At 44.9% G+C, this 18176-nt stretch overlaps 1 protein-coding gene across 11 annotated transcripts in view; it reads left to right on the top strand.

The window, feature by feature from the left end:
- LOC121868535 (single-stranded DNA-binding protein 3-like) overlaps nt 1-18176 on the top strand; it is a 136519-nt gene that overhangs the window by 23293 nt on the left and 95050 nt on the right. For all 11 annotated transcript variants that reach the window (XR_006089414.1, XR_006089415.1, XM_042369236.1 and 8 more), the window contains exon 3: nt 10442-10503. Coding sequence is in view for 9 of the 11 variants with exons in the window: in XM_042369236.1 (XP_042225170.1) it covers nt 10442-10503 (62 nt within the window). In the remaining 2 variants the exon portion in view is untranslated. The remainder of the gene's footprint in view (nt 1-10441; nt 10504-18176) is intronic.

Below are 18176 nucleotides of genomic sequence, written 5' to 3'. Positions count from 1 at the left end.
GTCGAATTAAGGTAGAGAATATAATTTAACTTTCTTCTTACCTGTGATAGACATTTTTACCTGGAGTTCAGACAAGGTTGGTTGATGCATGGTGTCGACTATGGCTGAATGTGAACCGCAAGTGATGTCATTGAAATTTCGACCAATAGCAAGCTTGATATGAAAAAACTACAACCAATAGTAATAACGATAATAATGCTAATAATAGGTTAATCTTCAGGTGAACTAAGGTAGGTTAGGTTATTAGGTTTGGTTAGGTTAGGTTATTAGGTTTGGTTAGGTTAGGTTATTAGGTTTGGTTAGGCTAGATTAGGTTAGGGTGGTTATTCTTCATATGAGCCCATAAGTTCTTCAGCGGGGAAGAGTTACCGGTTCCCCGAAATTTTGCGTGGTTAGCGAATCGAAAAGTAGCAGTTACCGCTCGATTTAGCACAGTAACGATCCTTGGCGTGTCTGTCAATCTGTCTCGTGTGAATTTGGTGTCGGTCTGAAAATTTTTAACTTGTATTTTCTCTGAAGAGTGTGTGTGTGTGTGTGTGTGTTCTATGTATGTGCGAGTGTTTTGTGTGCGTGTGTGTGTGTGTGACCCCATGATATAAGGTATGTACTGTATATTTCGGGGCTCTGTGTATGTATGTATGTATGTATGTGTACCACCACCACGGCCGCCACACTTGTCCTGTTTCCCACACCCAGATTTACACCCAACACCCATTTACAAAAACCTTTATTTCTTACTCATTTTAAGCGTTTTTTTGTGTGTGTTTGTGTAGTGTTTTTGTAGGGTGGAGCCGTGATAACTGTGCGTCCGTCCGTGAGGCAAAACAAAAACACGTACACCTTATTCATTTTTATCTCTCTCTCTCCTTCCTTCCTTCCTTCCTTCCTTCCTTCCTTCCTTCCTTCCTTTTTATGGTGTACGGATGTGTTGTTATTACTATTGAGACTCGTAATTTAGAGAGAGAGAGAGAGAGAGAGAGAGAGAGAGAGAGAGAGAGAGAGAGAGAGAGATTTGTCTAGTGTTTTGTTTTTTGTTTTGGTGATTTTTTTTAAAGGTGGAGCCGTAGGGAGGTGGTGAGGGAGATGGTGGAGGTGGTAATGAGGTAGATACTTGAGGAGGTAGAGGTAGAGATATATACTGGAGGTACAGATGAGGTAGATGCTGAAGGATTAGGTAGAGGTGGAGGAGGTGGAGGTAGATACTGGAGGTGGAGTTAGATGAGGTAGGATTGAAGTAGATACTAGAGGATGAGTGGGAGGAGGTAGGATTGAAGTAGATACTGAAGGATGAGTGGGAGGAGGTAGAGGTAGAGATATATACTGGAGATACAGATGAGGTAGGTACTGGAGGTGGAGGAGGAGCAGATGAAGGTTTAAGGTTTGTGTCTCAGGTGGATGAATCATGAAGGTATCTGGCGTGTACCTGACCCCCACCTGTATAATGGAGCTACCTCTCTCTAGCAAGGAGAAATAGAGAAGAGAGAAAGGTGATAGAAATGATAGAGAGAGAGGTAATGACAATACAGGTCACACACACACACACACACACACACACACACACCACTGTAATTACCGCGGGTGAAAGTCACGGCTTTCACCAGACCAGAGGAAAAATAAAATAAAATAAAATGTTTGAGAAGCAATACTGAATTACTTACTATTGTGATTATTATTAGTTTGGGGGTGAGAGAACAGGTGGGAGAGAGAGAGAGAGAGAGAGAGAGAGAGAGAGAGAGAGAGAGAGTAGGAAGGAGTGGAGGGAGAGGAGACATATTTTGTGTATGTATTAGAAAAAAACCGTGATTAAATTATCAGGTATTCATCGCGCACCTGTCTCCTCCCTCCCTCCCTCCCTCCCTCCTATCACTTTTATATGTATGTCTGTTTATATACACATATGTAATCAGTTGTTCATATGTGTGTTTACCAATGTCCACATGTACGTTTCATTAAGTATAAACAACCTGTGTACATATTGACTCTAACGTGTACACACAAATCATATGATGTACACATACACTCAAGTCAACTCGAAAATATGTAATAAAAAAGTGTGGTTTTATTGGTTGCATCTTGGTTGATTTAATGTGGTGGTAGTTTGGTGATGGTAGTAGTGGTGGTTATGGTGGTAGTAGGAATGGTGGTAGATGTGGTGGAAGGTATGGTGGTAGATGTGGTGGTAAGTATGGTGGTAGGTATGGTGGTAGGTATGGTGGTAGATGTGGTGGTAGGTATGGTGGTAGATGTGGTGGTAGGTATGGTGGTAGATGTGGTGGTAGGTATGGTGGTGGTAGATGTAGTAGGTAGGTATGGTGGTAGATGTGGTGGTAGGTATGGCAGTAGATGGTGGTTGGTATGGTGGTAGATGTGGTGGTAGGTATGGTGGTAGATGTGGTGGTAGTAGTCAAGGTATGGAAGCCAAACATCCTGAATGACGTCACGGTTTATAGATAACATTAGGTGCCTAAGCCTAACACACACACACACACACACACCACACACACACACACACTCCACACATGTAATAAATCAGTGTATTCACTCCCAGTAAACACTGCTCCCTACGCTGTCACTATGTTGAAATGAACTGTATTTTGAGCTGATCCCCATCTAAGTTACTATATGTCTTATTTGTGTCACTTATGTCATTTGTATATTATTTGTAATTCGTAACCCATTCCCCAAATATGTAACTGTATATTTTCAGCCTTCTGGCTGCCAAGCTCTTTCAATAAACCGTTAATTATTATTATTATTATTATTATTATTACAATTCATAATAAAAGAGAAAATTTAGAAGATGAATACGAGAGAGAGAGAGAGAGAGAGAGAGAGAGAGAGAGAGAGAGAGAGAGAGAGAGAGAGAGAGACGTTAGTGCTGTAGGGAAATCAGCTGTGGAGGTGAGTTCAGTGAGCCTTGCCATTGGTCGAGCTCAGCCACGTCATGGTGGTCAACCGCCTGCTGTGGTGGCTGACGGAGGACACCCCCCCACCCTCAGAAACCCTCCTTTGGTCTCTAGGAAGCCTCTGAAACCCTCCTGTGTTATAGAAAGTAAGGAATTTACTTTTAAAACTTTATCTATAGACTGTAACTCTCTATACTTTCTCTATATAAAGAAAGTAACCCAATATTTCCTCCATATAAAGAAAGTGATTGCAGATACTTTCTCGATGAAGAAATTAGTGTCAGTAATTTCTCCTGTAAAGAAAGTAACTGCCCTCATCACATGACACTGACCACAGATCCAGTATACTCTCAGGTTTCCGTCAGTCCCTCCTGGTGTGGCACTTCCCGGGCTATCAGCTGTTCTCTGTTTACGAGGGTGTGTGAGCACGTGGTCCATTGTTGACATAGCTACCCATCAGGGGCCATAAAGTGCTATGCCACGCGCCCCATTAACGCTGCAACTCCCGCACTCTTTACGTCTAGTATTCGCCCCTAGTGTGTCTTATCTACTGCTGGGGGGTGAGGGAGGGAGGGAGGGGTTATGTGGAGATGGGAGGAGTTTTTTCTTGGTCGGTGGGAGGGAAGGAAGGGGGTTGTGGAGGTGGGGAGGAGGAGGGGGAAAAGGGGGATTGTGGGGCAGGGTAGGAGAGAGGGAGAGATATATAGGTAAATTCCTTCAAGCTTACCTCGAGCATTAGGTTCCCTCCTTCTTCCTCCCTCTTCCTTCCTCTCCCCCTCCCCCTTCCTCTTCTGTCCCCTCTCCTCCCACCCTCCATCAAAACTATTGCTGTAAGCTGGTGAACTTTTGTGTGTGTGTGTGTGTGTTAGGTTTACACTATTCATGAACGAACTCTGAAAGTATAATCGATGAGTATTATTGTAGCCTTTATGAACGAATATTATTATACTTATGAGTGAACACCGCGTGACTTGTGAAGGAGTATTATCGTGAGTTTTTTATGAATGGTGAATAATATTAACTTTTATGAATGAATATTATATAATTTTGTGAATGATTTAAGCCAAGTTTATTATGCTTAAATATAAAGCCAGAAGCTATAATGCCCACTAAAAGCGGTAAAGAGAAGTATTATAATGAGCCTTGAATGGCGTCGTCACACTTGAATGGCGTCATCACACTTGAATGACGTCGTCACACTTGAATGGCGTCATCACACTTGAATGACGTCGTCACACTTGAATGGCGTCATCACACTTGAATGACGTTATCAACCTGAATGACGTCATCAACTTGAATGCCGTCATAACACTCACATCCCCTCTGGTGGATGTAGGCCGTACTAATATATATATATATATATATATATATATATATATATATATATATATATATATATATATATATATATATATATATATATATGTAGGAGTTGCCATGTAGGTATTTTTAAGGGTTACTTAATGCTGGGGGGGGGGCGAGGATCAACTAGTGGGAGGTCAAGCTGATAAGAGATAAGCAGGTACTGACATACACTGATAACGACTGATGGTGGTGGTGGTGATGTGACGTGATTTTTATTGTTTTTGCTGTCAGTTGTTGTTTTGGTTTGTTGTTCATTGCAAAGATAAACGATGCAAGGTCACACACACACACACACACACACACACATTTATCTTAATTTTTATCACACCATGCTTGTAGACGTGTCTCTCTCTCTCTCAATCCATCACAGGTGTTTGAGTGTTGACACCTGGGCTGTCATGTTCTGCCTCACTATCACGGTCACCTGTCATGTTCACCCCACCTCCCCCTCACCACCCCACCCCCTTCTACACCCACCACCTGAGACGGCCAGCTGGTTGTTTCAGGTGGTTCTCTTGGGCTGTGTCTTTATTATACAGGTGGTTAGATGTGTGTGTGTGTGTAGGGGAGGTAACAGGTGGTGGGGGAGGGAAGGTGATGTACAGGTGTGACTCGTTACCTGTTTTTCCTCTAAGGTATATCTTTGTATGTATGTATGTGTGTGTGTGTATGTATAATGTATGTGTGTATGTATGATGTATGTATGTTCTTCAGTCTCACGGTTACACTTACCCATACTTACTGCCTGACGAAATTTCTCTCTCTTTTTCCTTCTTCCGTTTTCATCTTTTCTCCTTCCCTTTCCACTTTCCACCTCTCTTCCACCTTTTCCCTCTGCTCTACCCCTTCCCTCTCCCCCTTCCTTCCTCCCCTTCTTCCCCTCCCCCCTTAAGATGGGCGTGTGTATGACAGGCTGACCAGGTGGATTAGTCTAATTATGAGTTATTATTCTCCCTCATCTGCCTCACCACGAAAAAATATTATGTTGTGAGTTATCGTGTTGTGGAGGGGGAGGGGGGGGGGGTAATCACGGTCGTTGCAATTAGGTGTGTAAACAATTCGTGTCTTGTTCTTGATTTGTGGTGGTGGTTGTTTTGTGTGTGTGTGTGTGTTTTGGTTAGCATAGGTTAGGTTAAGTTAGGAGTAGTAATTTTTAAACTAGGTTAGGATTGATTAAGGTCAGGTCAGATTAGTTTCCTGATGCGATAAAGCTCATCATTATTCTTATTGACCTCGTGTAATGATGATAGTGACTTAATGGTGACGAGGCTGGTATATGACTAATGGTGTATGGTGATGTGAGTCGTGATGGTGAAGAGATTATGCCATATGGTGCTGTGGTGACTAGCAATTATTGATGGTGATAGGGTAGTAGTGGTGTCCTGGTGACGTGCGATTGTGACAAGATAGTGTCATGGTGACTTGTTTATAATCACAGTGACAGATTGGTGACGATGATGATAGTGTGATAAGCTCCAAGTCATATTAATGGTGATATTTTGTGGTGATAAGTTAAAGAGTCACTTGTGGTGATATTCCGTGGTGACAGCGAGGTGTGTTATGATGACGCTTGGGTTAATAGTGACATAACTACTAGTGTTACGGTGACACGCCTCTGTGACACTCATAACGATAACACGTGTGGTGATGAACGATAAGCAGTAGTCGGCTGTCGTGTTAACTTGGTTGTCAGCTGTACGATAACACCTCCCACGGCAGCTGACACTGAGCGATTGATGGTGTGTTGGGGGGGGGTGACTGTGTGGGGGTTGGAAGGTGACTGTTTGGGGACGTAGGGGGTGACGGTGGTGTATGGGGGAGGGGGTAGGGGTATAATAAGCGGTTGTGGGTGGTTAGCTTTTTGTCTGTCTGTGTATGTGGTGAAAGGTGTATATGTGATTGGTTAGGTCTCTCTCTCTCTCTCTCTCTCTCTCTCTCTCTCTCTCTCGTGAAATTCCTTTATATAATTAGTTCACATTACCTGTATAGTCGCTAATTACTACCTGTCTCTCATTAAGCCATTCATACCTGGGGATTTTGTCAGTCTTCATTAGTGTACTTTATAATACTCTTAACGTGTGTGTGTGTGTGTGTGTGATTCGTGGGGTGGGTAATATGGGCGATTCGTGTGGATTGGAAAAAGTGATTCGTGTTGGTGAAAACTTTAGGGGTTCGTGTGATGGGATTTGTGGATTTGATACACGTGGCTTATGTTGGCACGTGATTATGTAACCCAGGTGGTGGTAGGATCAGGTGGATGGTGGTAGTGGTGGTGGTAGGATCAGGTGGATGGTGGTATGGTGGTAGTGGTGGTGGTAGGATCAGGTGGATGTGGTGGTAGTGGTGAGTGGTGGGATCAGGTGGATGGTGGTAGGATCAGGTGGATGGTGGTAGTGGTGGTGGTAGGATCAGGTGGATGGTGTGGTAGTGGTGGTTTGGTAGGATCAGGTGGATGGTAGGATCAGGTGGATGGTGGTAGTGGTGGTGTTGGGATCAGAATTGGATGGTGGTAGTGGTACTTGGGATCAGGTGGATGGTTGTGGGATCAAGGTGGATGGTGGTAGGATCGGGTGGATGGTGGTGCAGGATCAGGTGGATGGTGTGGTAGTGGTGGTGGTAGGATCAGGTGGATGGTGGTAGTGGTAGGATCAGGTGGATGGTTGTAGGATCAGGTGGATGGTGGTGAGGATCAGGCCCGGATGGTGATAGGATCAGGTGGGATGGGTGGTAGGATCAGGTGGATGGTGAGTGGTAGGATCAGGTGGATGGTGGTAGGATCAGGCCCGGATGGTGGTGTGATGATAGGATCAGGTGGGTAGTAGTATTAGTGATGGACTGATGGTAGTAGTAGTGGTAAGGATCAGGTGGGTAGTGGTAGTGGTGGTAGGATCAGCTGGTTGGCGGCGGTAGCGTCTCTGGCCTCCACGTGCGTTGCTATGGTTACGTCCCTCCCGTCAGCTGATCTCACACCTACCACAATCCTCTCTCTCTCTCTCTCCCCCCCTCTCTCTCTCTCTCTCTCTCTCTCTCTCTCTTGACCCCCCCCCCCCAATGTATGTGTGTAGGTGTTGGTGTAAAAGTGTGTGTGTGCGTGCGTGTGTGTGTGCGTGCGTATGTGTGTGTGTTATTGTTGGTCTTTGAAGCAATTAGTGGATTAATTAATTTTTGCAGTTCATTTTGTATTTCTTTTAATCATTTAGTTAATCGTTTGTTTTGATATTACTAATTTACATAATTAGACAGGTAATTAAGTAGATTTTGTGGTTAAGTATATGAGAAGTTAATTAGAAGAAGGGTTACCGGTGAGTTAATTGGCTCCTTAACTAATTAATTATTGGTTTTTCTGTTACGTTGTCAGTTTGAGTTAGGTTAGGTTAGTTGTAGGATAGGTTAGGGTAGGGTAGGTTAGTTGTAGGGTAGGTTAGGTTAGGTTAGTTGTAGGATAGGGTAGGTTAGGTTAGTTGTAGGATAGGGTAGGTTAGGTTAGTTGTAGGATAGGTTAGGGTAGGGTAGTAACAGGATAGGTTGGGATAGCTTTAGTTCAAGTATTAAGTTATTTGTGGATAGGATTGGATAAGATAGGATAATTTTGTCTTGTTTGCTGTGGATTCTAGTTAGGATAGGTAGTATTAGGTTAGGTTAGCTGCAGACTAGGTTTTAAAGGTAGGATGCGCTGGATAGTTTAAGGAAGAATAGGGTGAGGTGTACCAGGTAGGGTGGGGTGTACCAGGTAGGGTGTGGTGACCTTACATAGAGTATCACATGACACTAGGGTTCCCAGGTAGCTGAGTGAGTGAGTGAACTTGAGGCCCGGCATATTCCTCTGACGCCTTACTTTAATGATACTATTACTTCTACTACTAAATAATAATAATAATGGTGATGATAATTTGATACGATAATAGTAAGTAATAATGATAATAAACAAAAACAACAGTGTTCTTTAGCTATAAATCCAACCACACAATTCACCTAAAAGTAGAACGCCAGATTTAGCAAAGTGTCCAGACAATTTTGGCCACAGGTGTACATCGGTGGAATACCTGATAAGCATTGCAACTTGTCTGATTTATTTTTGTACCTGAGGAGGCGTGAGAGAGAGGGGAGGGGGAGGGCTAGGCATAGGTCAAGAGCTGTGGTGATGGTGGTAGTTGTGATCGTGGTGGTGGGTATTTTAGGTGTTAGTAGTTGTAGTGGATGTGTGATGGTGGGAGGGGGGTGGCGTTGGTGGATAGGTGGAGGTAGTAGTGTGGGTGGTAGGAGGGGGTAGTAGTGGTGGTAGTGGGGTGAGTAATGAGGTCGTTAGTGTAATGGTAGTTAAGATAAGGTGCAACACGTCACTACTCTGTTACCTGCCTCCCACTTAGCCCTCCATCCTGTGTGTTACCTGTCCACACTAACTGTTTTCACCTGTCTAAAGTAACTGTTTAACCTGTCAAACTAAGTGCCTTACCTATGTTACCCGTGCACGCTAACTTTTTTTACCTGTCTAGAGTAACTGTTTAACCTGCCAAACTAACTGTTCTACCTGTCAAAAGTAACTGTTACTTGGACAGACTGTATTACCTGACCAAACTGTTACTTGTTTATTTTATTTTTTTACTTCATATTTTTTTCATCGTTACCTGAATCAGCTCTCCACATTCCCTCTTATTTCACCTGTCTACCCTACCTGTCTAAGCCACCTGTCTAGCTTTCCGTCCACTAAATATAAGTCCTGTCACCGCGTGTGGGCTCCCTACCACCATCTGTGACGCCGTAATGAGGTAGTTAAGTCGTTAGCAGTTTGTCGATCTTAATGAGTGAGAGTAACGCGACCATGTCAAGAGTGTTTATCTCGGATCAGCTGATGACGACGCCAGCTGACAACATGTCAACAAACCGCCACGTGCTTTTAATATGTAAACAAACTGCCACGTGCTCGTAGAGGTGGGCTGGAATTTGACATGGTAGACAAGAGTGTGTGTGTGTGTTAAGGTTTTTACCTCATTTGCATAGTGTTAAGGAGTTTATTATGTCATAAATTCAAACAAAATTATCCTCACGACATCTTCAACCTAACCTACCCAGTTAAATATTTGCCAAAGAAGTATCTAATGTTGTTGTTGAAGACTTGTGAGGATGAAACCTATATATTTTATTTGTTTGTTTTTGTTGTGTAAATAAATTAAGACCGTTGTTGCTAAATTAACTTGTCAAATTTGTTAAATGATAAGAGAGTCAAGTGTGTGTGTGTGAGTTAGTAAAGCGTTCTTGTCGCGTGTCATGTTTTTGTTGTAGTTAGATAGTTAATGTGTTGTTAGTGACAGTCGTGGTGTAGTGGATGGTGTTGTACAGGTGTGTTTGTCTGTCTGGGTAATGAGGTACCTGTGTTTGTGTGGGGGGAGGGGGTGGTGAAGAAGAGGGAGGCAGGGAGAGAAGAAAAGGTGTTTGTGGTGTTAGCTAGTAGGATGATTCACACATACACACGTACATATACACACGTACATATACACACGTACATATACACACATACTCTCTCATCAAACATATTGTAACGCTATATATGAACTTAGTAATATAATATAGGTCTCTTATAATATATATTTCACTAACAATATATTTGTTATATACACGTTAATATAGCATCTTAATATAAACTTTTCTTTCTATAGAATATAAGGGAGTATCGTTATATGTTTATCAATATATGTGAAATTATATGTAATGAATATATACCATACATATTATATATTTCTGTTTACTTATAAGATTCTAAATATGTTCATATATTGTGTGGAGAGTTAATTAGTGTTTTGTAAGGTGTTTCGATATATTGAGAGGAATACCTGTACCATACCTGTAATGTTGACCTGTACTTGTATTGTTGTTTATGTATTAATTTTGTATTTGTAAATGATAAAACTTTGTATATATGTTTATTATTGTTGTATTAGTGAGGAGGGATTAATTGTTTGTTTCAAGATAGACAGACGGACAGACAAAGTTAACACAGGAAGACGTATGTTCACACAGACAGACCTTGATGTTATTTGTGAGACAGACAGACAATTCCTGACATGTTGTTTGTGATACGGGAACTACTCTTACTTTTTACAGACATAAACACACCTGACTTGTGGTTTTTTTTTTTTTACAGAGATTAATTATGTTTTTTTGTTTGTTTACAGATAAGATGGGAGAAAAATATAACTTTAGGAGAGCCGCCGGGGTTCCTGCACTCCTGGTGGTGGTGAGTATACTGTGTGTGTGTGTGTGTATACTACAATTATTATTAGTAGTAAAAATATGAGTAGTAATAAGGTGTACTATTGTTTGTAACGGTAGTACTAGTTGTAGTGGTGGTCGATAGTAGTTTTAATAGTAGTATAGTACCGGTAATAATAGTAGCAATTGTAGTGGTAGTAGTAGTTGTAGTAGCAATAGTAATGATAGTAGTTCAGTTGTAGTGGTAATAGTAGTAGTAATAGCAGTAGTAGTGTATCACAGTTCTTAACACACAGGCGTCACACACTCAACACGTAACATACCGCGTCACAATAGCGGCGTCACACTCGGAATGGATACCGTCACAGTAAGGCTTAGAACGTCACACGCTCACCACATTACACACACACACACACACGACATCATTAAGCATCTCACCCGCCACAAACCAATAAAAACAGCAACACACAATGGCAACATACACACACACACACACACACACACACACACACACATACACACACATACACACACACACACACACACACACACACACATACACACACATACACACACACACACACACACACACACACACACACACACACACACACACACACCAGCGACATCACATTAAGCGTCTCACCGCCACACAGAGCCACAATAAAAGAAACAGCGTCACTGATGGCAACACACACACACACACACACATACATACATACATACATACATACACATACACAAACACACACACACACACACACACACACACACACACACACACACACACACAGTAAGCGAGGCGTGTAGCCAGAGCGCGGGGCTGGAACACTTATTGATCCGTGTTAATAATGCATGGGAATTTTATCCGTGTGACCCTGTACTGTACATACTGAACTGACTCGTGACTCACTCTGCCGGGCTACACTGACTCATGCTGGGCCACGCTGACTCATACTGGGCCACGTTGACTCGTGACTCACTCTGCCGAGCCACGCTGACTCTTTACCGGGCTTTACTGACTCACTATTGAACCACCACTAACGAAGGACTCGCTCTGCTGGGCCACACTGACTCGCGACTGACTCTACCGGGCCGCACTGACTCGTGACTGACTCTGCCTAGCCATACTTACTCGCGATTCACTTTACCTTTTTTAAACAATCGCGAAATTTATAATCGCCAAAACACCGTCACTTGTACGTACTTGTTATTAGCGATATAGATTCCTTACGGTCGCCAAATATATCCTCGCTAAATGGTCACAGTTGTATTTATCGTGAAATATACTCATCACAAGCGTTTAAAGTGCGTTAAACTTTTCATTGTGGTGTGGAGTGTGTTTTAGGGATGATGGATGTGTGTGTGTCTTGAGGTGAGTGTGGTTTTGTATTTGTGATGGAGGAGGAAACGGTTGTGGTGGTGGTGGTGAAGGAGGAGGAGTGGAGGAAGAGATGGAGGAGGAGGAGGAGGAGTGGAGGAAGAGATGGGGGGGAGTGGAGGGAGGGAGATGGAGAAGAGATGGGGGTGGAGGAGGAGAGTGGAGGAAGAGATGGGGTGGAGGAAAGAAGATGGAGGTGGAGGAGGGGAGGGAGTGGAGGGGGAAAGAGATGGGTGGTAGGGGGGTGGAGGAGGAAGAGATGGAGGAGGAGTGGAGGAAGAGATGGGGGTGGAGGAGGAAGGGGAGGTTTGAGATCCTTCTTCTCGTTTTTATTATTATATCATCATCATCATCATCATCATCATCATCACTATTACTCTGATACCATTAATTTTAAGAAACAGTCAGGGTTATATCGCGTGTTCGACCTCAGCCTACCTCGTGACCTCAGCCTACCTCGTGACCTCAGCCTACCCGGGACTAATGAACGCCGGTCTCCGCTCTAAGACAAATTTGTCGATTTTTAGCCAAACGTCTGAATGTCTGTTTACCTCCCACACAGACACACACACACAGACACACACAGACACACACACACACACAGACACTAGAGGGGGGGGGGTGAGGTACGTGATGTTGAGAGAGAGACAGACAGACAGACAGATAGAAGCAGACAGATAGACAGAAAGCGAGAAAAAATGGATGCTGTGTCAGAAATAATATAAATAATAATGTAAATAATAATAATAATCGTGATAATGATACGTGTGTGTTTATATGTAAGTATGTGTGTGTGTGTCTTCTGTTATGTGCGTGTGTGTAAGTGTCTGCCTTTCTGTGTGTGTGTGTGTGTGTGTGTGTGTGAGGGAGGAGCCAACATGATCGTTAAGCTGGCAGGATAAACAACTCCTTGACCCGCGTGAAATTTCAACCGAGTCATATTGATCTGTTCCCGGGTATTGCTGCCAACCTCTCCCTACCTCACCCCTCTCCTCAGCCCTCACCCCTCACCCCTCACTCCTTCCCTCACTCCTCACCCAGTCACCACCTATCATCATTCTTTATCATCATCATCATCATCATTGTTGTTACGGTCGTCTCCTTCAACCATCATTCTTTATTATTATTATTATTATTAGTATTATTAGTGTTGTTTTAGTCCTGTAGGGCGTGAGGAGGTGTGGTGTGGGGGGGTAGGAACTGAGGGTGTGGAGGGTAGGAACTGAGGGTGTGGAGGTGGAACTGGGGTGTGGAGGGTGAACCGAGGGTATGGAGGTAGGAACTGAGGGGGTGAGGGTAGGAACAGAGGTGTGAAATTGAGGTAGGAACAGGGTGTGGTGGGAGTGGAACTAGGTGTAATGGGAGGAGTAGGAACTGAGGGGTATGGAGGGTAGGAACTGAGGGTGAGGGAGGTGGAAACAGAGGGTGTGGGGGTAGGAACTGAGGGTGTAAGTCAGAACAGAGGGTGTGGGGGTGGGAACTGAGGGTGTGGAGGGTAGGGAACACAGGGGTGTGGGAACAGGGGTGAGGGTGGGGCCAAGACTGAGGGGTGTGGAGGGTGGGGGCAGGGGTGTGGGTGGGGCTGGGGGGTGAGGGAGGGTGAACTGAGGGTGAGGGAGGGTTGTAACAGGGATGGGAGGGTGGGGCAGGGTGGAGGGTAGGAACTGAGGGGTGAGGGAGGTGGTGACAAGGTGTAGTGTGCTGCATACATTACGGGAAGCAGTAACGGTGACAGGCGGAAGTAACTGCAGGTGATGTGTTGGTGGGGGGGGGTGGTGCTGGAGGGTGTGTTTGGTGGTGCTAGAGGGTGTGGGGTGGTGCTGGAGGGTGTGTTTGGTGGTGCTAGAGGGTGTGTGTATGGGGTGGTGCTCGGGGAGTGTGGTAGTGTGGTAGAGGTCGCATGGTATGGTGGTAGTGGTGGTACTGTGGTTGTAGTCATGGTTGTGTGGCTGTAGGACGGTATACAATCTTTATGGTTGTAATGAAGAGAAGATTGTGGTTGTTCTGTGGTGGTTGTATTAGACGAAGCAGTACTGGTAGTGATGGTACCTGTGTGTGTGGTTGTCAACAGGTATTGGTAGCAACAGGAGCCAGGCCTCGTCAACAGGTAACATTTTATTCAACCTTACCTGAACGAGAGGAGGTTTTTTTTTTGTTATATTTCATTTATCTTTATTTATTTTTCATTATTTTTTTCATTTATTTACATGTACCTGTCGTTCTCGTAACTACTGATAGGGGAAGAATCGATGAATCCGGATTGGTTGTGTTGTCTCCCGGGTGGCGTTCGTCACACGTAATGTTGTTTACCTCTGACGTCATCGCCTGACCTCACGTAAACACATCTGGATTTATTGTCGTTGCTTGTGATATGAATCCGTTCCTTCACAGACCCGTTCGTGTAGAGGTGGATGAGACTCGACACCATCTGAATTGACATAGAAGATATTTATTATTGGTTTTCCGGGATATTTTGTTGAATATCGATAAAAATGCCTCTTCCCTTCTCTCTTCCTTTTCCTCTCCTCCTCCTCCCCTTCTCCTCCATTTCCTCTCCTCCCCCCCTTTCCTTGTCTCCTCCTCCCTCGTCTCCTCTCTCCTCCACCTCATCTCCCTTCCTCCACCTCCCTCTCCCCCCCCCCAGAGCGTTCACGTAGAGGCGGCGTCAGAGGCATAACGGCGGAGCAGAAATGATTGGCACACAAACTATGTTACGGAGAGAGTTTTTAATTTTTATTCGGCACAGAATTGAATGGCACGATATTGTATTCATAAAAATGGGAAAGTTCAGCCGGTAATGAAAAACGCATCGGGTCCAATCATGGCGGGGATCGGCGGGATTACGGCGCTCTCTCTATCCTTGTCTATTTTAGTTCGCCATTACCTCGTAATTCTCATATACATTAAAATGTATTAAAGAATTACGCTGGTGTACGGATCAGCTCCTATCTGTCTCTACCCCGGGGGCTGACGGGCGGCCCTTCCTGCCTGTCTACCTACCTACCTACATGCCCCCCCTCCCCTCCTCTTCCGCCACTTAACATGGGTGTTGTTTGGGAGGTGTGACGCTAAGAGTGACGTCATAAGAAGTCAGGTTAGGTCGAAAGAGGTCAGGAGAGGTCAAGGTGAGAGGGACGGTGAGGTAATAAAGAGCTGTCATCAGGATCTTTTAAGGAGACAAATTAGGTTTGCTGAGGTGAGGAGTGAGAGGCCGACCTCCCGGTGAATGTCAGAGGTAATGTGTCTGCCTCTTGACCTCCATACATACATACAGTACATACATAAATACATTCCTACATATGCTGTACATACACACACACACATTATACATACATACATGCACAAATACAATTCATACACATGCTATACATACATACATACATACATACATACATACATACATACATACATACATACATACATACATACATACACACACACACACAAATTATACACACACCTAAAAAAATCCGCGCTAACATACACACATACTAATGCATACATACATACATTCATACATACACACACGACAAACTCTCCCCAGGTGAGCCCAGCCGGAACACACCTGTGGGTTATCATACAGCGTGGCACCTGTGTTACCTGTTGCCAGATTACCGACCAATCTATTTTGCTGTTGGGTAAAGGTTAAACTGTAGGTATTAATAACAAATGTTGTAAAATTGAGTCGCTGCCTCTATTAATCTTACAGCTTATGAAGGTGGGGTTATTGTGGGGGAGGGTAGGGGAGTGTTATGATAGAGGGAGGGAGGGGGTTTGATGGTGGAATGGATGGGGGTTTTGGTAGTTGGGGGAGAGAGGGGGTTGTCATGTGATGGTTGGTGAGGAGAGAGGTAGGGTGGGGGTGATGGTTGGGGGAGGTAAGGAAGGGAGGGGGTGTTTAATTACCATCTCCTCCACCCCCATCCCTTCACCCCGTCACCCCTCTCTCGCCGTCTTCACAATTCAGTTCCTATAAGAATGACATAGAAATTTCAAGCGTTTTTCCTCTGGCCAACTGGGAGCTTCATCCAACTGAGAATATCCCCTGTGATATATATATACACTTCCTGGAGCTTAATACCACTGAAAGATGTCACAATATCGAGAGCCGGATACCATGGAATATAACATTGCTAAGAGCTTCGTTAACATATGTACTAGTTAAATATGTAGCTGTTGTATTTCTTCACATACTCGTAAATACATATTATACGAGTCGTTACGTCACATATCGTCACTATTACGTCGCAAATACGATGTGATGTAAAGGTCGGGTTAGTTTTTACGTCTAGGCTCGTCATCTATCTATCTATCTAGCCATACGTCCATCTATCCATCCATCTGTTTATCTATCTATCCATCTCTCTACAGTATCTATCTATTTAATCTGACAAAGAAACGAAAATATAATAAGGAAACAAAGATAATTTGGAAACAGGTGAAAGTCGCTAATCATGTCTGACAGGTAAATGACAACATGAGTCAGCGGCCCATCACAACGTTCCTGAGTGGATGAGTGTCTGGATGAGTGCCTGGGTGAGTGGGTGAGTGGGTGAATCCTTTGGTGGGTTGATGGATGCTGGAATGGGTGGGTGGAGGGGTGCATGGATGAATGGATAGGTAAGTGGATGGGTGTAGGTTAAGTTGTCAAAGTGAGTGTTTGAATGGGGGTAAATTGTCTGGGAGAGGAGGGAGGGGAGGGAGACTGTCTGGTAGGGATGGGAGGAGAGGAAGACTGTCTGGTAGGGATGGGAGGAGAGGAAGACTGCTCGGGAGGGGAGTGGGAGGGGAGGAAGACTGTCTGCTCGGGAGGGGAGGAGGAGGGACTGTCTGGTAGGGAGGAAGACTGTCTGGTGTAGGGGAGGGAGACTGTCTGGTAGGGGAGGTGGACTGTCTGTAGGGATGGGAGGAGGAAGACTGCTCTGGAGGGGAGGAAGACTGTCTGGTAGGGGAGGGAGACGTCTGCAGGAGGGAGAGGTCTGTGGGGAGGGAGGAGAGGAAGACTGCTCGGGGGAGGAAGACTGTCTGGTAGGGATGGAGGAGGCTGAAGACTGTCTGGTAGGGATGAGAGGGGAGGAAGGCGTGGTGGCGTGGCCAACCAACACACACACCTGCAACCTGTCAGGGTGAACCACCTGGGAGGGAGAGGAGGGGATGGGGGGAGGGAAGAGAAGGGGAAGGAGAGGAGGAAGGGGTGTTGGGGGAAGGAGGAGAGGAGGGGGAAGGAGACGAGAAATGGGGAGAGGGGAGATTAACAGCACTCGGGGAGTTACGCGAGTCACACAAGGTATTATAAAACAAATGGTAGTCACCTGGGAATTAACGAACACTACAGGTAACTTACACAGGTGTGTGCGTGTGTGTGTGTGTGTGTGTGGGGAAAGAGAGAGGTAAGGTAAGGTTCCGCCTGCCTGATGACGAAGATGATCCACCCACTCACCACCCACCCCTTCCCCCGTCCACCCTTTCCCACCCCTCCCATGACTACCACACCTACGTCCACATCTCTCTCTCTCACACCAACGGAGAGAGAGAGAGAGAGAGAGAGAGAGAGAGAGAGAGAGAGAGAGAGAGAGAGAGAGAGATGTGGTGGATGTTTGAGGGTGTGTGTTAGTCACGACTAATGTGATTGTGCTCATTATGGGGGAAGGGGGGACCAACCTCCCCCTTTCTTCCCTTTCCTCACACTGCCCACCCACCCACAGGGCGCCCACCCACCCACAGGCGCCCACCACCCACCCGCAGGCCGCCCACCACCCATAAGGGATCTCTGAACTCTGGCTGTCTGCCCTACCTTGTTCACTCCAGTATTGTGAGATGAGAAGGTGCACAGCTCTTGCCCTTCTGGGAGACGCTGACACCCGGAACCTAACCTAATCCTTAATCTAATCTAAGCTAACTTTATAACCTAACCCTTAATCTAATCTAAGCTAACTTTATAACCTAACCCTTAATCTAATCTAAGCTAACTTTATAACCTAACCTAACCCTTAGTCTAATCTAAGCTATAGTACCCCAATTTAACCTAGCTCACCCAAACTTAAGCTAACCTAACACACACACACACACACACACACACACACACACACACACACTACAGTTAGACAGGTACAGGCCGCCCCCCACCCACCATTTGAGCGTCATTATCGAGAACATTCACCTGCTTAAAACCGTCAGTGTGGGCAGAGAGGGCGGGCGAAGGGCTTTTACGTCTGGCGTTGGTGGAAGGATTCGCCTGGCGTTGGTAGGAGTGGATTGAATATATTATCATCCTCTTAGGGCTAATTACTCATACTTTAGTCATTAGAATTACTCAG

This window comes from Homarus americanus, unplaced genomic scaffold, assembly GCF_018991925.1.
Source record: "Homarus americanus isolate GMGI-L3 unplaced genomic scaffold, GMGI_Hamer_2.0 scaffold59495, whole genome shotgun sequence".
NCBI classification, from domain to species: Eukaryota; Metazoa; Arthropoda; class Malacostraca; order Decapoda; family Nephropidae; genus Homarus; species Homarus americanus.
Note: the sequence above shows the minus strand (reverse complement) of the source record. Positions and strands in the feature narration are given on the sequence as shown.